Source organism: Sebastes umbrosus, chromosome 16 (assembly GCF_015220745.1).
Source record: "Sebastes umbrosus isolate fSebUmb1 chromosome 16, fSebUmb1.pri, whole genome shotgun sequence".
NCBI classification, from domain to species: Eukaryota; Metazoa; Chordata; class Actinopteri; order Perciformes; family Sebastidae; genus Sebastes; species Sebastes umbrosus.
In genome coordinates this window covers 9,475,055-9,496,682 of record NC_051284.1, presented here as the reverse complement: position 1 = coordinate 9,496,682, position 21,628 = coordinate 9,475,055, and the positions used below count along the sequence as shown (strand labels likewise).

The 21,628-nt window shown below is 39.7% G+C and overlaps 1 protein-coding gene across 1 annotated transcript in view; it reads right to left on the bottom strand.

Moving 5' to 3' along the window:
• The window catches only part of sntg2 (syntrophin, gamma 2), a 104,988-nt gene that overhangs the window by 59,096 nt on the left and 24,264 nt on the right, over positions 1-21,628 (bottom strand). The window contains exons 2-8 of the mRNA XM_037747109.1: positions 13,386-13,523; positions 13,213-13,269; positions 13,031-13,088; positions 10,336-10,379; positions 7,421-7,462; positions 6,147-6,234; positions 3,382-3,470 (exon numbers count right to left, since the gene is read on the bottom strand). Coding sequence (XP_037603037.1) covers positions 3,382-3,470; positions 6,147-6,234; positions 7,421-7,462; positions 10,336-10,379; positions 13,031-13,088; positions 13,213-13,269; positions 13,386-13,523 — 516 coding nt within the window. The remainder of the gene's footprint in view (positions 1-3,381; positions 3,471-6,146; positions 6,235-7,420; positions 7,463-10,335; positions 10,380-13,030; positions 13,089-13,212; positions 13,270-13,385; positions 13,524-21,628) is intronic.

The window sequence follows — 21,628 nt, the reverse complement described above, 5'->3', positions numbered from 1 at the left end:
ATAGAGGTGATTGGTAGTATTTCAGCCCCTGCTGTCCTCCAATGCTAAGTCACTAATGCAGTGAGGTTCATTGGAACCTGCTGGTTTTAATCCGACTCTGCTGCCGACATCAATGGAAAGGCAGAATACTTGAAACTTTCTTCACTGATAAACCAAAAAATATATAAAATTAATGTTCAATGAAGAAGAGTGACTGCTGGCAACAGCAATGTGCAGTAAGAAGGCTGTCGTGTCTGTCCTTACAGCTACAGTCGGTAACTTTAATAAGAATAACTTTTGTCACGTTTGCTCAAACGGTCACTATATTCTGAGGGTAGTGCATGAGACAGATAATCTGTGAAGAAAATCTCCTGAACTCGGATCAAGCGGTCAAACTGATCAAATATGAATCAATATTCTGTTACTGTAGTACCTATTTCTCACCTCAAATGTTTTCAGAATCATCTTGTAGTGTACTGTTGAGCTGTAAAATGAGAAATTTTGTGATCTGGCTGCCATGTTGAAAACGGTCGAGACCTATTATCTGTCTGACTGTCTCATGTACTACTGTCAAGATATAGTGACAGTTAAAATATATATATAATATTAAATATTATTTTGTATTAAAGTTACCAACTAAAGCTTTAAAAGCACTTACACATCCTTTGTCCGTCGTCACAAGTTACTAAAAAATGTAAACAGTTACTGATATTTCTCATTGAAAAATCAATTAGTACATTATTTTAGTAAGTACTCAACACCAAAAGTAATTCATTGTTATACAACATTAATTTAGTTTCTCAGCACCATTGAGTCAAAGGAGTCTTCCAACACCTCCATAACTCAACACCGTCAAATGTCACATATTCTGTATTCAAACATGTAGAAATAGAAACAAACAGCCAGCCTACAGTTTAGAGGTACTTACTGACCATCAACAGCTATCCCCTATGACTACCTAGCTGCATTATCCTTACAATGAAGCCGCTCAACAAAAACCCAGGTGTTTCCTGAGTGCGGGCTTACGAATGGCTGGCTAGCAGACACAACAGCTAAAATGATCAAACTATGGAGTCACTGGGAGGGTGCAATTTCGATGCTATAACCTCTTACCTCCATCTTCAGCCCCTGTGTCAAGTTAAAGGTCCCATAATATGCTAATTTTCAGGATCATACTTGTATTTTGTGTTTCTATTAAAACATGTTTACATGCTGTAATGTTAAAAAAACACTGTATTTTCCTCATTCTGTTGGTCTGAATATGCCTATATTTACCCCTCTGTCTGAAACACTCTGTTTTAGCGCATTTCGACGGAATTGCAACGAAATTGCAACAGAATTGCGTTGCTAGGCAACAGCTTGGGTCCATGTGTACTTCCTGTCAGCTGATGGCATTCCCATACACTGAAACCAGGAATAAACTGGGACACATTTAGAATGTTTACATTTAAATCTGTGTAAAGGGTCTAAATATTGTATATTTGTGACATCACAAATGGACAGAAATCCTGACAGCTTGTTTCAAATGCAGAGTTTCTGAATATGGGCTGTGTGTATTTCCCTGTCGATTGAGCGTTTCGATACTTTCACAGTATTTATATAGGACTAAATCCTTCTTTATAATAAAAAAAACATGAAAATCTAACTTTTTTATAATATGGGACCTTTAAGTAACTGTCCACTGAACCCACTGACAAATTCAACTCCATCCAACTCCTGGTGAAACAGCAAACAATGTAATTACTGAATTACAAATTTTAATTCCTACACTACTACACAACACGTCACTGTTCCACCCCCACAGGTTTTTACCACTTATTTTGCCTGATACGTCTTTACGTATACCCTGCTTGATGGGCCTTTTTTCACAGCCAACATTTTGACTTGTCATTGCAGGAAAAGCATGAGCAACGATGGCTTCGTTCCATCAAACTGTCTCAGTGAGCCAGCATGCACGACAACTAGGATCCTGAACTAGCTCACATAATTGGAATGCAGTCATTTTTAATGTTATCAATTACACCGGTGCTTTTCCTGTTATGGCATGACAGCATGTCTGCTGTGTGTGACTCTCCTATTAGATTCGGTGCAGCACCTGTATTTTTATTAATACATGGACCTTTGTGACCGTCGCAATGAATCCAAGCATCACTCTTTGCCCTACTTTTACCTTAGCCAGGGGTCTAATGAGCCTGAATGACAGAAAATCATTATTTCCTCATTAACGATTGCACTAACTGGAATGAGGCGAAGAATCTGGCACATTTATCTTGTGATTGTCTATCACTATGTCTGATGCAGGTCCAGGTCCAGATGCAGAGGAAACATTCCTATTGGAATTTAGAGGACTGTGCAGCCTTGGCTGACGTACGTGTACAGCTGCTAACCGTTCTTCGTTCCAAGAGCCAGATGGGAGATGCTGGCTGTTTTACCTGAGCCTTTGAAACCGCACATAAGGTATTCAGATTAGTTTCTGTGTTGTCTTGTAATGCTGTTGTTAAGGCCATCGTGAATATATATGATAAGAAGCTTCATTAGCAGTGCAGTAAACATACATAGTCCCAAAGCTAGGATTGTCTGAGGGCCTCACACAAACAATGCATTCTGGTACATGTAGGCACTGCAGGACAGGCTCAGGATAATTGGTCAATATGAACATGGCACAGACAGTCTTAATGGACTCCTAATGGACTTAATGTTATGTTTAAGTGGCAATTTAGCAATCATACCAGAGGTGTGGAGTCGAGTCACAAATGTCATGACTTTAGACATGACAAAATAAAAAAGGAACTCGACTTTAAAACCAATGACTCATGACTTCACTTGGACTTTTTGACTTGAAAATACTTGATACCTTCCCACAAGTCCAAAAAATATTTAAAAGTGGATAGCTATTTAAAAAGGGGGTACTCATTTCCTGATTGAATAAATAGTTAACTCTATTTATTCTCAGCAAGTCAACACTTAATTCCCCAGACCTACTTTGTGCGAACCAATCTGACAGCATCCAATGAAGTTGCAGGAGAAAACCATGAAGAACTGATGCTACATTACTGACCTCCAGTTGGAAAAAAATGATACCAAAGAATTTTGTTCATGTACAAAAAACTACGCGGTGGTCAATGTGTGGGTCAAAAATTACAGACGGAGATGCAAATAGCATTACATTTGGGGACTCGAAACTCAAAATTTAGGACTTGACTCGAGATTTTCCTGTCTTGATTTGGGACTTTGAGTTCAAAGACTTGACACTTAGAAAAACAATAACTTGGTCCCACCCCTGAATCATACTGTATATACACACTGAATACTTCATGCTGACAAAACACACCGGTAACACAAAGCGAAAGGGGCTACTTTAAAACATTATTATACATGCAATAGCAAATAGATTTTTCTTACTGTGCTGTTTCCGTTTCCATTTAAATGGAAGCCGCTGTCAAAGAGAGGAGAGGATACTCTGCTGTGATCAGTGGACGGCCCGGGGGAACCTGAGAAAGAAAGGAGATTCATGTTCTTTACAAAAAAGGCTTCTAAAAAAATCACTGTTACACATTTAGTCCAACTCCATGTTGTGTGTATTTATTATTTAATTCCTTTAGAAACAAATGAAATAAGTCTAGAGTTGTACCTAAACCTCAAACACCATGGCCCAGTTCATAGCGGTTAAGTTTTGATATTGACTTTATTCTGCTGCCCTGCCTTTAAGCCGTGCAGTGCACCTCCAAAAAGAGACAAAGGCTGCTCTTTGGTATGATATTAGTTTGGCGTTAGAGGACCTTCAGTCTAACTCGGTCACACTCGGTAAAGTGTGGCAGACTGCTCCCGGCCTCTCACGCTTGTCATTTTTGCCATGGTTGAGACAAAGGGCGGCTTAGAGAGAATACAACTTGAACCTTTTCATTTTCAGGCAACAAAACACGACTCACCGGCCAAACGCCCTACAGCTAAAAACCTGAGCGTCTCTGCACCGGCGCCTCCCTATGAATGTTAACTTAGCCGGAGGATACGAGGGCTGGACTTCTCACAGCTCTCACTTTGAATTAGTAAGAATGTGGTGGTTTATCAACCGAGCTATAAATATTCATGCACGTCTATTAGTATTATTCTATTAGTATCTGTGTGCTCTTCATAATAAGGTTGTACAAAATGATCATTATGTTTGCAGGTGAAGACTGAAATGATTTGTATTACATGTTCATTCACTTTTTGCTTACAGCTAAATTATTAGATAACAGTTATTGGTGGTTTAGCAGTCTGCACGTTTTGTAGCATAAAGTTCCCATGAGCTACATGATGCTCCCCATCACATTTGTCTTGGCTATGTTAACTAACTTAACTTTCAGTCTTTATAGACAAGAACGTATATTGACAAGACATGAAAGCCAATTGGTTGTTCCATTGCAATGTCAGCACCCAGCAGCAAAGCTATGCTTCCGCCATTATGAACTGAAAGCGACTACCGGACACCGGTAAACCGTCAGACTACAAAGTGCCGTACAAAAGTAAAACATTTTTCTATCATCATATTTAATGTCTCTACCGAAATGGCCTTTGTTGAACAATAAAAATATTATAAATATGCACACTATTATAACTATTTATTGAATTACTTATTTATTAAACTTTTTGCCCGGCCGCCTCCCAGAGGAGCGTAAAGTGAGCGATGGACATAAATGGATCTTAGAAAGATCAAGCACACAGATTTTGAGAGCAATCTCAAACTTCTTCATGTCAAGGACCTCCAAAATCAATGTCCAATAGACCACAGACCATGGATGTATAAGGAGTTTTGTCCTATGCTTTTGCCCTGCGTGTTAATATGTTAATTTCTGTTTATGTCATGCTACTAGCGCTACTAGCTACTAGCCGACAGCCGGTTGTTTGGGAACAGAGACAGTAATATATTCACCACGGTACAGGCTTACAGCATACAGCCAATGGGTGTATTATAAGGTTATAAAAGTGATGAATTACAGCCAATATGTTTTTTATTACAGCCGCGTAAAGCTAGCAGGAAGCTGGCAGAACCGGATATGTCATATGAGCGTGCAGGGCGGTGCAGTCTCGTGGGTCTGATGCACGTTAATTAGGCCGAGGAAAATAACTCTGGATCCAGCTATTAGTTAATTTTACAACTTTTAGGACATAATGATTTAAATTAGGGCTATTCAAGTGTTCGTACTGGTACTAGCGTCGGTTGTCAAAGAAGCACCGGAGTTTTGTCTCTTTGCTTCTACACTCTTTGTTTAGCCAACCGTCTCCTAGCTGTAGCTTCATATTTAGCATAGAAAACTCTCAAAAAGAGAGCAAATAAGAAAATTTAAAACTATTCCAGTAAAATCTAACACTGTATATTAATTTTTGAGTGAGAAAGTTAGTTCTCGACCTTGGCAAAACAAAAAAACATCCCAATCTAAAGTCTACTTGCTAGCTTTTTCTGAAGCTTTCAACCGCATCAAGTCTTCCTCAACAGATGGCGTTTACTCAGTTGTCATGGAGATAGCTCTGATCAAAGTCTAATCCGCTAAGGAAAGCACTGGGATGTAGTTGAAAGCTCCAGAAAAAGAGCTATAGCTAAAAAATTAAACAATTATAATAAATGATAAACTCAGATGGGTAAGCAACTACCTCCACTGCGCAGGATTGTATCACTCCTGTACTTATTATAAGAAAGACAAAGCAGTCCCACTTAACTTCAAAACAGTAGGTTACTCCATAAAATTGCCAAACTTTCCAAAATTTCCAAATTACTTTTTTGTGTTTTAGAGCTGCTTCAAGTTCTCATTCTCCCGCTCGCTATCATTTTCTCACCTCTCTCGGCTGCGTACCTGATTCCTCACCTTTTACCGGCTCCACATGGAGGATTTTAGTGTCTGTGTTTTCATCTCTTCAAGCTGCTAAAGGTAAATACAGAAGCAGGGGGATTGCAGCTCTAGGTGGTTCAGACTTAACTGCTTGCCTCAGGCCACTGAGCATGACAATTTATTACTTTGAAATAAACGCTCATCTATTGAACTGCTTCAAAGCGTCAAGGTGCGCAGAAAGACAATCTCCCATAAATGTGGTTTATTCCTTTATTGCTAAAAAAAAAAAAAAGAAGAAATGCTGGATGAAATGGAAGTTTATTGTGAGCTTGCATGGCATCAAAACTGCAGGACTCTTACCTAGAGGCAGTTTTAGAAATGATGGAACTTCTCGCAGGTAGCGAACGGTGATGGTGACCTCATCTCCTGCGGTGCGCAAGAGGTGAACCTGACGGGAGCGAGAGAAGGAGAGAGAGAGATTGAGATCGAGATAGATAGCAAGAGAGAGAGAGAGAGAGAGAGGGAGGGAACGATTGCAAAGCGATGCAGCAAATTTAATCTCAAATAAATGATACAAGCCACATTGGTGTCGAGCTGTACACAGCCAGAGCAAACAAAATCTAACGGGAGATGAGTGGAGAAGATGTAGTCATGAGTTAAAAGCCTGACGGAAGTGGCTTCGCTTAAATCATCAAAGGCGGAACTTGAAGGCCGGCGCTTCTCTCGTGACAGCAAAGTGACAGCTGACATCAAAAAGTAATTACGCTCTGAACGTCTGATTATCTGACTTCTAAGTGATATAAAATACGTCCTCAAAGATGTCAAAGTTTTCAAAGAAGGCATTCAAAGTAAGGTTAAGTTTAAAGGATCAAATATTAAATCTGTCTATCTTCCGTGCGAAAAAAAGAGAGAAAGTGAAAGAGCAAATGAGACACTTGACTATGAGACACATCTAAAATGCAAGGTCACTTCTACATACGCTAAAAATGCACATCTGCTATCAGATCCCTCGCCATCCTCTCAAACATTGTGCGGTGGCCCTACTTTAGCCTGAGCATCTGTCAGCGCCTGCAAAGTGGGACAGGCTGCCATTAAAAGCTCTGGATTTTGTTCTGAAGAGAAAACTGCTCATTATGCGTTTCGAACGCTCTGGAGGTGAATGTAGTGAACAGCTGTTTGGGGCTGCACGAGGAGAAAAGAGACGACAGACATGGGAAGAGTGTGTGCTTGTGTGTGGGAGATGGGTGGTGGAGGTGGTGATGGTGGTGGTGGCAGAGAATAAAGGAAATGTGTCACAAAGAGAGAAGCTGAAAGAGAAAAAGTCCACGTATAAAAAAAAACGCTGCCAAATATTAGCTCCCTCACTTCCTGTGTAGCTTTTGATAGTGATCTGCTTTTCATTTTTTTCAATTATGTCACAGTGTAAACCAAAAGGAAAAACTGCCTTCCTGTCAATATGACAACTCGGATTGTTGAGGCGCTGCCTCCGTGTTGATAGCCACTGGGATTTGGTGTAAAAACCTGGGAGGAGGAGGATGGAACAGCAATGGATTGGATGGATGGATGGATGGATGGATGGATGGATGGATGGATGGATGGAGTCGTGTATTGTGCTTAATCACAAATATACTCACAACTTCCTCATGAGTACAAGGCTCTACGTTTATGCCATTGACCTAAAAGAAACCAACAGAGAGAGTGGAAAAGCAAGTAAGTAATTATACAGTGGATAAAGTGTGTAATTTTGAAACTCTGTGCTCATTCTCTGCAGGACCAGGGCCAGAGGGGAGGCCGGGGGTTGAATATGATTAGCAAACCCCTGCTAACCCCCCTACCGGAGACAGAAGGCGATAGGTAAGTTGGCTTGTTAGTAGGGATGTCGCAGTGAAGGAATTTCCCCTGCGGTGATAATGATTGGCTGCGGTATTAACTTTTTTTGCAAATTACTTTATTTATCCTGATTTTAGCGCTGTGTTAATAAGCTTTATTGTTAGGCTATTATTAGGTATATTGTTGCTTTTTAAATGAAAAAAGATGACCGTTTTAAAACAAATTAAATACTTGTTTATTGTTAAATGCAGAACAATGTAGGGCACAATGAGGCACAGCGGTTTTTTTTAGCTGCACTTTGGTTGTGTCTGGTTGCTATGATACGAAATATCAAAATGTCAGTACGAGGTAGAGTGCTCGGCTCTGGATGAAGGGAAGGCTGAAGCACGTAGAGAGAGAGAGAGAGAGAGAGAGAGAGAGAGAGAGAGGACGGACCCGCCGGACAACGTTTATTAATTTCTCCTTCATTGTTGTTGTTGTTGTGCATCACTTGTAGCCAACATGTAGGATGTGACGGTTGGTCTTTGTGGAGTTTTATCCAAAGTTGAACAATTTTTCAACTCTCGACGACCAGAAAAAAAACACCATGCGTGCAGCGCTTAGTGCAGAGTTGACGTTCAGAACCTCGTCACGCTGCTGCCGTTTGTAGGAAAGTGTAAAAACGTGGCACTCCCATTGCAAAGAAAAGAAAAAACATAAACATTGAGTTTGTGGCGGTTGCTTGCCATCCCATGCGGTTGGCTTGTCAATATTGCGACAGCCCTACTTGTTAGTATCATGGATGGATTACTGAATGGTAGGGCTGTAACAGTTCCTGTATTCGTGCTGAACCGTCACGGTGAGGGGGTCATGGTCCGGTGCACGCAGCCGCACGCAGAATACACGGTATGTACCATAGATTGATGCACGGTATTGGAACCAAATTTCACAAGCGCGAATTCTGCCCTGAAACCTTTAGCTGTACGCTGATAGAAACATTTGCTGAGGTTAGCACAACAAGCTGTTTGGCGTGGGAGTCAGTCACACTATGGTGAGCCGGAGCTGGAAGACCCCGCCTGCGGATTCCCAGTCAGCCACAACAGCAACGTAGAGAGAGGGTTGTGTTTAAGACGAGAGGACTGCGCGTCTGTGTTGCTCCACCTTTGTAGGGTATATGAATGGAAACGCATTGAACACGCCAACGCATCACCCAGATGTGCCAATCACTGAGACGAAGGAAAAGCAACCCATATTTTGTATTTTCAATTTCATAGCATGAGAGATGATTTTCAGTTTTATAGCCTATTGTGATCTGTTGCCTTTTGGGAAAGTGTTTGTTCAGTGTTTGTACAGTGTAATACAGAAATGTTTCACATGCTCCTTCTAATGAAAAGACCAACATTATACCAAAGTTGCCAGTGGGCAAAAAATGCTCCCTCAGTCCCTGACAAGAGGATTTTTGTCTGTCTTTGACACTTGCACTACTGTCTGTTAGAAAATAAATGAAAAGAAAAGTATTCTCATATCCATGCACTTGTTTTTTTCTTTTTATGCTGTACTGATCTCGCACCGAACCTTGACTCCTAAACCCTGGTGTGAACCGATCCGTTGACTTCTGTGTAGCGTTACACCTCTACTGAATGGTCCTACTAAACAAAACAACCACAAAGAGACACAAAACAAAACAAACAAGCCACTAAGAGACATAAACAAACCACAAAGACACACAAAGAGACGCAATTTGATCACAAAGAGACACAAAATGACCACACTGCAAAATACACACAAAATTACCATAAAGCAACATAAAAAAGACCACAAGGAGATGTAAAAGGACCACAAAGACGTGGAAAATGACCACAAAGAGAAACAAAACACCACGATGAGGTGCAAAAAGGACTACGCCACAAAGAGATATAAAACGACCACGAAGGGATGCAAAACTACATCACAAAGACGCAAAAAACGACCACAAAGTGACACAAAACGGACGCAAAGAGATAGAAAACAAACCCATTGTCTCATAATCTGCCTGTGGGCTATATATAGCAGCTACACATTGAAATGATTTCATATAGAATAGAAAGTTTTCTTTTCCCTGCTATTCTATTATTCTATTCTAACCCTAACCCTGATATGCTGCCTCTCCTGCCGTGGCTTATAGTATGCAAATAGATGCAATATTGCGCACTGTGACAATCCAAAGTCATTGCAAATAAATATGAAACAGTGGTGATCCAGAGGTGGAAGCAATAGCAATTCAATTCATAATATCATTCATAATAAGGTCCAATATGAGTATTAATATTGCTCGGCTGTCCAATGAATCTACTTGATATTCGAGGTAAACAGCAGACCCAATAAACCTGCCAGACAGATTCAAATTAACTTTTTTTAAGAGATTAAATGAATATCATTACTAAATACTAGACACTTTGGGGGGTTTTGATGATTGTAGACGTAGATGTGATTAATCTACCACAGAATTCAAGAAGAATATATTTGGCCACAAAATGATCTGTTAAAAAAAAAAAAAAGCATAGAGACATTAAAAGACTCATTTGATTAGAATCATTCAGTTCAAACTTCCAAAAATATGCTCTTCCCATTTTCTAAATGAAATTACACTCTTGTCAATACAGAAGAGGGGTTGAAAATTAAGATGCAACAAGTTGCAAGTGTTGGCAGTGACCCAAATCAACCCCCGGAGCAAAAATAAGTCACAAACTGATGTACCGACCTGCAACACGGCGTCCCCGACGAATAGCTTCCCCGTCTGATCGGCTGCAAGGCGTCAGTTGTCAAGTGTCAGAGGTTAATGAAAACATTAGAAAATAATTGCTCATTTCATACATGGTAATGTGGTGGAAAGAGCAAGCAGTGTCTCTGTCTGACTAATCTCTGGCAACGTCCTACAGCTCAGAGACAGAACACAGGAAAGCATGAAATTTGAAACTAATCACGATATAAACTCATTTGCAGCGGCACGGGGGGAAACAATGAAAGCTCTGTTGTGAAAAGATTTGTAAAGCTCTGTGAAAGGGGGCTCTTAACGTCCCCGGGGGGATATGAAGACATGATTTTCTCGCATCCAAAAAAGGTATTAAGAGGGATGTGGGCAAAAAAGACAAATTATAAGGGGAATGATTCACTCACATGACGCTCTGATATTGCATCTTAACAGGAGAGTGAGAGGTCACGAGTTCTTACAATTTCACTGAGAAACATATTTTCTCCTCCATCTCGCTAGCAACATGGGAGCATTACCTACTTTTCCAATCTGGTGACTCAGTGGTTTTTTTCACACTATTTTTTTTAACATATTCTTTACTTTTCAAGCAAACTAAGTAACCACCTTGAAACAGCTCATCTCTTATATATATATATATATATATATATATATATATATATATCCTAGTGTCTACCAGTAGGTGTACACAAACAGTCTAACCAATAAAAACAGATTTGAAGAGGAATGCGTCAACATATTGGGGGGAATAAAAGGTTATTTGTTTTCTTTCTGAGCTGTCTGGTCTCCTAAAAAAATGATGTTCTCATATAACGAAACTGCACTGTCAATTACATTTTGAGGGAAACTTATTTTCTCCCGTATTATGTTTGTTTTTGACATATCACAAATATGTTTCTCATCAAAAGTCTGTAAGTCTGCGTAGGGAGCTGGTCGGGGGTGGTTGGATGGGTCAAACAAACAAGAATGTTACCCAGGAGACCGCTGTTCATGTCCCGTGTGAAGCAAATGTTTAAGTTATGTACATAACAAACGTATTTATTTTAAGCCAAAGCATGATCTTTTACTCAACCGGCCTGTTCGCACGAAAAGGCGTATGAATGCCACGATAATGCGCAAGGTTTTTAGTATGCAATAAGTACGCCTTTCTTGATTTCCGCATGTCATTTGTACGCCATGTATCCTGTACTGACTGCAATGTAAACGCATCCGTGTATAAATGCTACGGTAAGAGTAAGGGATGTATTATTAAAAGCAACAGAAACCACTTATGGTGGGCGGGTAGGGAGGTGGATGGGTCCAACAAACATCAGACTTTTAACCAGGAGACCCGTGTTTGAGACCATTGATGGTGTTTTGTAAGTTATGTTAGTAACGTTTGTCACCTGACGATTGTTTTACGTTTTTCCGTACGAGTTTTTCTTAATTTACTATTTTAAGCCCAATGCTGACATTTCCCTTACCCTAACTAAGTGGTTTTCTTGCCTAAACCTAAACTGCAGACGTTTGCGTGGCGTACAAATGACACACGAAAAAGCGGCGTGCAACACAATAATCATGACACGTTGAATGTTCGTGTCCTTTTTGTTGCCTAGACAAAAACAAGAAGTTTTGTTGCATTATTATTTTGTTTTGCTTCAATTCAAAATGTTTTTCACATCCACGTGTTTAAAACTGAAGCAGTACTCAGTGAGAAAAATACGTTTCCCTTTAGGAGACAGGGTTGGTCTGAGAGTCAGAAGAGAGGATCGATATTAATCTCATGTCATGGAGCTGGAGTCAGGATATGTTTAGCCTAGCTTAGCACAAACACTGGAAACGGGGAGACACCAACTCCTCTAAAGGGTACTTTGTTACCTCTGCCAAGGAAGTTATGTTTTTGGTTGGCCGAATTTTGATAAAACTTATACAAATTATTTTCCAATATCGTTCAGCCCTAGTCCTTATGCTAAGCTACGCTAAACACCTCCTGACTCAATCTCTATATTGAAGGAGCAAAGATTTTACACATGAAGTCTAGTTTACTTGAAGTACTGCTCAGTTGGTGCAGTTGTAGAATATATTCTGTAGCTCTGGAGGGAGCTTTCCAAAGTCTGAGAAAATAATCCTGATGGAGACTACAAATCTATAACAGAAAATCTGCGTTACAAACTGGGGTTTGAAAGACGTGAGCATTTACCAGGCATGAAAGGGCCAATTGGAGATGCTTTTGAATTGCATTATGGGAGAAGTAGGCTCTGCTGCTATCATTGTTTTACTATTCTCTTCTCGCACACATTTTCTCAACTTTGAGAAAATGCAATAATAAATCACTGGAGTACCCCTTTAACACTCAGACATGAGATTTATATCAAAATTCTCATCTCACCTTCTTGGAAAAAATGCAAAACTACTTGTTAAAATTTTGAACTATTCCTCTCCCTCCCAAATTTAACCAATTTCTTCACTCTTTTGACAGTTTTTCTCTGATTTTCCTCCCCTAACCCAATACTTACTCCTACAAGATAATACTGATGCTCTCAAAATTTCATTGTGAAACTTAAATGTCGCCTGTAAAAATACCCAGAGTCTCCTTCTAATTTCATTAACATTTCCATAATCAACTTGATTAATGACATTTAACAATGCATTGAAAGTCATTTCCAAATCCACATTGAAGTAGTAAGAAATAAAAACACTTTCTTACCTACTTGATCTTTGAAAATCTTTGAGATAACCACAGACACGTTGTGCTCAGCACCGCCCTGAAAAGCAGTAGAGGAAGAAATGAGGATGAACGTTGTTGAGTTTCGGTGATAAAAAATTTCTGCAACCCAAAAGCCTTTTCATTCCCACTAGTCTCTCCATAATCAAAACTTATATGCTTACTTTGATGCTCAAGCCCAGACCTCCAGTCGCCTGTCTTCGCAGTACAACAGTTCTGTGCTTTAGAAAGTGGGAGTTTCTTATTGGCAATAGGATATTGTGAACATTGAAACAGTATTTCTGGAGTTATGCTGCATGAATAACAATGCCGGTCTGGAGCCCTCGGGCGCACTTACATTTACTTGGGATTCGTTTCCACTTGTGCAAACCACATCCAGCTTCTGTATGGTTAATACCTCTTTGGTCAATTTCAGGCAGACATCATAGGTATTGTTGGTCTCCTCATTGTACAGCAAAGCAATTCCAGATTTTGTCTGTTGGAAATTGAGAAGAGCATTGACATTTTGCCAAGCGGAGCATTTATGTACACAATGAACATTTTAATCCTCTTTCCTCAATGTGTCATTTGTGCACCCCCATTCTACTGGTCCAGGGTTGGGTTAATTGGTTTCGCTTGACATTGTGAAAGCGTGAACCTTTGTGTAGTAGGAAAAAAAAAAAAATTGCATGCTTTGAATTACCTTATAAACAAAGAGGGGATACACAAAAGTTCAGGAAATTGCATTTGACACCTTGAGGACAGAAATGACGACAACCGCCGACTCAGATGAATGAGCACAGCACAGACGTCACAATATGACTGTCTCTCAGTAGGTGAAGATCTAACAGATACACATAACACAGTGCAGTTTAATCTCAACCTTGAATTTCATGCATTATTCTCTGACCTTTCACTGCTCCGTCTATATCAGCCAGCATCTAAAGTCACACAACTAAACCCTTGAGCAGATCTAATGAATTAGAAATAACCTCAACTTTTTTGTCTAAGTGAATGCCAGATGAAGGTTTTTCAAGTTCTACAACAAAATGTGTTCTTCTGGATTCAATTTAAATCAGAGAGTTAGAGTTGCACAATTAATCGAATATTAATCGCAATCACGATTTTGGCTTCCCACATATTAAATGAACACGATCGACTGCGATATTGATGTTTAAAATGTGCATTCCGCTTATGAAAACTCTGCTGCATAAATCAAGCACTTCATATACTGTATCAAAGTTTTAATAACACCCAGATTGGACAACGACGTGGTAGCGACCTGTCAATTACAAGGTAACCACGCCCTAAAGCATTCCCTGCTTTATGGTTTATTTGACTCTAAATGGGACCCCCAGTGATTTAACCTGGATATTTTTCTAACACCATCTTATTCTGGAGGTTCCAAATTTCAAATCAGGGTTCTGTAAAAAAAGGCCTTTAAATGTCTACCACTCACCTGAATAAGGTGTAGATCTTTAAGGTTAACTTAACTGCATTTGTACCATTAGGAGCCGCAGAAGTTGGATGTTTCAACCATTTGTTTGTTCCTTTTAGCAATCTATTTTCACTTCTTTGCTTGCTTCCTAACTACTTTTCAAACACACTTGAAGAGGCAGCATGTCCTAAACATAACTGGTTTAACCAGTAAGCACTTTGTTAATTTTTAACAGGGGTGGATGGACCATCAGCGGCTAGCAAAGCGCCACATGAATGACTCTTTTGGTTCCGTATTTTTTAATACCCCACACCAGGTATATGGTTTAGAGAATATTAGAGATCCAAGACAAAACTGACAGAAGGACGGGACTCAAAAAAATCATCTGCTACTTCAGCACCACGGACAGCGCCATGGATTTATCAATACACAACACAGTTGGGCTACTGATATTTCAGAGCCATCTCGGGACCATAAATTCTAACTTACACAAACCTCAGTCAGATAAAGGATCAATGAGTCAGGCAGACTACACTAACGATATCAATAACGCTTCGAACTTACGTTAACTTTGGCGAGGAAAAACTGGCATGGCCATTTTCAAAGGGGTCCCTTTGACCTCTGACCTCAAGATATGTGAATGAAAATAGGTTCTATGGGTACCCACGAGTCTCCCCTTTACAGACATGCCCACTTTATGATAATCACATGCAGTTTTGGGGCAAGTCATAGTCAAGTCAGCACACTGACACACTGACAGCTGTTGTTGCCTGTTGGGCTGCAGTTTGCCATGTTATGATTTGAGCATATTTTTTATGCTAAATGCAGTACCTGTGAGGGTTTCTGGACAATATTTGTTATTGTTTTGTGTTGTTAATTGACTTCCCATTATAAATACATTTGCATAAAGTAAAGCAGATTTGCCAACTCAATTCTTGACAAATATCCCTTTAACGTATATTTTGAACAGATAAAATTGATGTGAGTAATTTGCTATTAATCGCGATTTAACTATGGACAATCATTCCATTAATCACCATTAAATATTTTAATCGATTGACAGCCCTAGTTTTAACATCGAATAGTAGTTCTCATCTATATTGTTTTGAAAATGGCTGAACACAGCGGTGAGATGCATAATTCCCTCAAGTTTTGAAAACGCTGTATTGAAGTGGCGAAATACATTAGCGCTTCATCAAAACCCAGCCACAGGAGTCAATATGATTGATGGATGATCTGACATATTTTAAAAAGGAAGCGACAACAGCTCATGTTTGATGGGAAAACATCTGCTGGTTGAACTGAAGTGACTTCACTGTGAATCACAGAAGCGGCTAAATATGCAAATACAAAATAAAAAGGAACACAAATAAAATGCAGTCCGACGCATCCCCACAAGAAATGCCTCAAAAGTTACTATAGACTTGAATCAGCATGTTTTGAACAGTCTCGCCAGAAAAATGAGCATTAGAAGCTCCACGTAGATATGATTTATTGCAATATGTTTCCGTTGTATTGAAGTTATTGTGTCCACCCACTCTTTCATTTGATACTGTAGGCAGGTTTTACTCTCTAGGTTTCCTTTTTGGCTGATGTGTCATCAAATGCCTCCTACGACACTGTTGATAATAAGAAGTTCACTATGGAGTACCTTACTATTTTAACCCTTTTATCAATACTTTACATTGACTTATCATATGTAGAAGTGAATGATGAAGGTTGTTTGATTACAATTACATTTCTGGCATTTAGGTGGAGTTTTTTTTTTGGACAGACATCCTAAAAGGCCTTTGACATTCTTTTTACACGATTGACTATTTGAAAAAACCTAGGGACAGGGAACACTGATTACTTCACAAGAAAAGGGGAATAATCACAAAAATTTAAAACATTGCCGTATAGTTGTGAATTAAAAATGCATTTTTGTGTACTTCAACCTCTTAAAACTTTGATGGCCAACTAGCGAGCCCGGCCGCTATTCTGTCTGTCAGAGGTTGTAGCGGAATCAGTTCAATGTAGAGGGAAGATACTGATATCATGGAAAAAAATATAAAAACCTAAGGAATCCATTAGTACCAATTATGTCATGCTAGCTTGTTCAGGAAGAATGTTAAAAAAAAAAAAAAAAGTTACGCTAAATTTTGGTAAGGAAAAACTGGCATGGCGAGTTTTAAAGGGGTCCCTTGACCTCTGACCTCAAGATATGTGAACGAAAATGGGTCCTATGGGTACCCACAAGTCTCATACCCAATATTTCCGCATACTGGGGTCCCTAAACAGTCTTGGAATCACATAAATTGGGCATCACTGGAAAGCTGAGACTCTTGTGGATCCCACAAGCCCAATTGTATTCATGTGTGATGATGTTAGTCCCCATAGTAGCCATTTCATTTTAGTGAGCCCATTTTTTTTTTTATTTGACTTCACTATATAAAATGATCTGTTGTGACCTCTTAGATAATCACAGCCTCATGGAATTTAACAGCCACAAACTAGAGACCTAGGGCATTCAGAGGATGGATGGCTTTCCTAGCTATATTGACAATAAGAAGGTTTCTGAGCAGTTTCCAGAACAGAAGTGCTCGCCATCCAATTGCAGAAAAATGCAATTCTTGCAGAAATCTCCAAATTTCAAAAGTTTTTGACACCAAATCACAATATGTCATTTTCTATGGTGTTCCTCAAGGTCTTGGTGTCTTGACGTGGTATTCTGGAGGGATTATTGATCATTTTTATCAAATCTCGAGTGGTAAAAAATGGTTAAATTTAGCACCAAATCTGTGTAACAAATGGTATCAAACCCAAAATTGCTGCAACAATTTATGAGACATAATAGAGCATGGGAATGGCCATCACAAACGCTTATCATCATGTTCTAAGCCCTGATACACTTTCACAGTTTTATTTCTTATTAATGACTAAAACAGCTTGACACACAGTGCTGAGCTGCATCTAAAATTATCTTCAGGTTTCCAGCTTTCACATGATGTACACCACTTCTACGTGACATCTACTGTTGACTATTTATCTATCCCTGAATATCCCCTGTCCCCCACCCCGACCCCTCTTAAAAGAAAAAAAAGGGCAGAATGGTAAGGGGTTTAAACAGTTGAAAGATTAACAAAGCCAGACTGAAATGCTTATAAGACAACCCTGTGATCACTAGAAGGAGGATGAAAATACAAATGTTAGTGGTTTGTTGTCCCCCAGTTCTTTTGCAGGTGTATTTCTGTAGAATAGCACAAGATTGACATTTTCATAGATGATGTACTCTCAACGGGTTAGAGTGGGTGAAAAAGGTTACCATCAGTATGCGAGTGAGGTCAACCAATTCTATTTTAAGAGACTTTGGAATGAAGGTCGTGCTCCGTTCCTGCCAAAGTATAAATTAAGGCTGCTGGTCGGGAGCTTTGTGGAAATATGGCTGCCGGGCAGCACAATAGATGCATTCAGGGGACACAAAACAAGTTGAAATGTTTGATGGCAAACAAAAGGCAGCACAAGTTAGTTTCATCTACCATTACTTTTACTTTTTGTCACAGCTCAACCTCTTAGGTAAATCCATTACGTAACTGTTATTGTTTCTTGTCTTCAATCTTGTCAACAGTGAATCACGCATGCATATATACATAAACCCCTGGCCAGGTATGGATTGCTTTCCCTCAAAAACAAAAACAGAAACAGGTTGCAGGGCATAGTTAAAGTGTGCAGCAAAATTGCAGACACCGCCCTTAATGACTTGACTCCTCTGTTCTAAAGAAAGACCTTAAAGAAGGCTCAGTCGGTCCTAGCTGATTCTAGCCATCCCCTGTCCATTGAGTTCAGACTGCTCCCGTCAGGCCGCAGATACAGTTTGGCTCAATGTAGGACCGATAGGCTCAGAAATTATTTTTGTTCCGACTGCCATTGGTTTCCTAAACAATGCCCTGTAATGTTTTATGTTGTAAGCCTTTTTGTATTTATTGCCTTTAATAGGCTGTTTATTGTGTTTATTGCTGTTGTTGTTTGATGGCTGTGTGGTACTGCTGATTGTACAACAAACTGCCCCTAAGGGATAATAAAGTTTTTCTTGATCTTGACACCCGTCATACACTTTACTTAATTCTGTTGAAAAGGTTGACTGCACCAGGAACAAAAGATCTTTTATAGGGCTACCGACAATTGGAGCAATACAGTACAGCTACAAAGACAATTAGAAGCCAGTACACAGTCTATGGTCAACATTCACTTATTTTAGATAACGACAAACATTTTTATTTTTTATTAAGCCTAGGGATGCTAATTTTGAAAAAGAAAATGTAACCGATAACCGACCCTCAGTGGCGTTATAGCTGTGAACGTAGCTGTAGTAGTGTGTGTACAATTTATTTGTCGGTGAATAAATGCTACTGCTCCCGTGTCTTGCCAGCCGCCTACTGATTACAGTGAAGGCGGTTAGCGCCGGCGTTAGCAACAACACTGGCTTTGTATTTCATCTTTATTTTAACGTTTAACTGATAGCGTTAATCGGTTAAAATTCTTAATGTTGGTTAAACGGTTAATTATTAACATCCCTAATTAAACCTAATCAAGTAGTTTTGCTGCCTAAACCTAACGAGGTAGTTTTGTTGCATATTTGTTGTTTCAATTTCGTAGTTATTTTAAGCCAAATCATGTTTCTTTTACTAAATCTAACTAAGTTTTCTCGAGTTTTTGTTTTGTTTCAACTAACAACGTTAACCATGTGTTTAAGAACTGCAACAGTAATCCGGGAGAAAATACATTTCCCTCTAAACATAATGTTAGACTGCAGTTTAGTTGTATGGGAATTTTGTAGGAGATAGGGTTGCCACAAACAGGACAGCTAATGCTCCTCTATTTTATAGCCAATAACTCAGCAGGCGTTGAAATAACAACGAAAAGTGACGTCTCGTTGGAATCAAAGTGGACGAGGACACACACTAGCGAGCGAAGCCGTGCTGATCGGATAATCACGACTCCGAAAGCATCTGAGAAGCAGTGTGTGGATTTCGTTGACTTTTTTGAAACAGTGACAGTCCTAATCAACATTCATAGGCTATACAGTGTGACATGCTCTGGTATAGTGCAAAGGAGGTTGACAGTGCATCGCCGGCTCTCAGATGTTAGTCACAGCTGCCATGGAAAACGCCCACCCGCGGGCTTGAAACTTAGACACTGCTTCCTTTTTTTTTAATGAGAAAAACATGCACAATAGCCATTTCTATCATATCTTATACTACCTTATCTTCAGTGATAATATATATCTGATATCATTGCTCAAAGTCAAAACGACTCATTACCAGTGGGTTACATCATTTTTTTTTTTTTTTTTTATCTTAATGTAGTATGAAGTTTTGTGGATTCCTATGGTGATCATCCATATTTCCAAGAATTTACTGATGGGGCCCCTCAAGAAGGAAATCCATAGTGTGCGAAAAATGTGTGGGAAGTGGAAACTTGATGTCCCCAAAAAAAAAAGTACCAGCTCTTAGGCTTATCATTTATCAGCCTGGTGCTCCTGCTCTAGCCTGCTCATGTGTGACTGTGTGCATTCATGTGCGACTATTAAGCATATTTTAGTGGCTATGCAACCTCATTACATTTGTGTAAATTGAAAACAATAGGAGGGGATAAAAGTCCCCTTGTGGGACACCTCTACATCTTGTTAAGACGCCACTCGCTGGTTCTCCTTAGGCAAGTCTGTCAGAAATGCTTTAATCCAATGAAAAAAAAAAACAGCTTCAACATTCAAATCACACAGTCCGCTGCAGAAGCACACGCAATATATTCAGAGCTGAATTGAGTTAAAAATCTTGTGACAGCATATCATATTCATTGTGCTGACTGTGGTCAAATTGTGTCCTCTTTTTTCCCTTAAAACCTCACAGTTAAACTGGGAGGGGGAGCGGGGGGAGAAGCTGACAACCTAATGCGATCCACAACAGCTCTGCAATATATCCTGTACTCATGAGGCTTAAAATGTCCAGTTGTTGTTGTTCTAGTGACACCGTCGCGGAGGTTTTTAGATTCAAGTCACGGTAAATCTTTGAGACTGTTTTTTTAATATGTGGATTAATCATATCTGCTGAAGTCAGATCGGTTTGAGAATTGCGAGAGCCAGGCTGTTACATTTACAAAGGGCTGTGATGACGTGACCTTTGACTGATGAATATTCTTAATGGCAGCCTTGTCGTTAGAAGCGATAATTGAAACAACCATTTTATCTCCTCAGTTGAAAATTAGAGTGTCAGAAGAGCCTCACATTAGAAATATTCACAGGTGTGTGCTTGGTTCCTTGTATCCGAGACCTGACCCAAAACCCAACTTGGGCCAGGTCCAATTCAGTCTAGTGCAGTCTAGGGCTGACCTGAATGCTTTGAAGCTTTGACCGTTGCCATGGTAACCGACCTCCAAATCATTATTGGAATGCTTTGTATAAAAAAAAATAAAATAGTGTTTTATATGCAAGTATGTAATAATAATGTATAAATCCCCAAATAGCCCATGAAATAAGGAATAATCCCACAATATTGTTCATATTCAACATGAATTATTATTAGTTATTCTCAAACATAAGCCTGCCACGCCATGCTGCTCTGCGAAGCCTTGAATACTTCTCACCGAAGCTTACAAGCTCAAAAAATGGTATACGGGACAGCCTTAGTCCATTCCGATCGAGTCGGGTAGAGTTCAGGACTCGGGTCTGTCTGTGTATAATGTCTAACGCCTGAGAGGATCCGAGTAGAGCTCTGATCAATGTTTTTGTTTTTTTTAGGCAGATGGAGGGCGTGAATTGAAGCGCACGAAAAATGACAGGTTTTTGACCACGGCCAATGCTGCTGCTCTCTCTCTCCATTTGGGTCGACTGTATTTTAGTCCGGGTTTAACTACTCCGGTCTGTTCAGATTGGGTCTGTCCTCGGGTCTTTTACGGATCAGCAGATGGGAAACAAAGCTAAGTAAATCTCATGTCTTGGCGAAGTCCAGAGTCAAGACCCGAGTAAAAACATGCAAGTCTCAAGATAAGTCCGAGCCCTGAACTTTATGCACCCTTCACCAAATTGAATGCCATTTTTACATTTTTAAACAGTAACTTGTGTCTACACGGGAGGCGTAGCGTGAGCAGTGTGTTAGAAGAGCAGCAGCAGCAGCAGCAGCTGACAA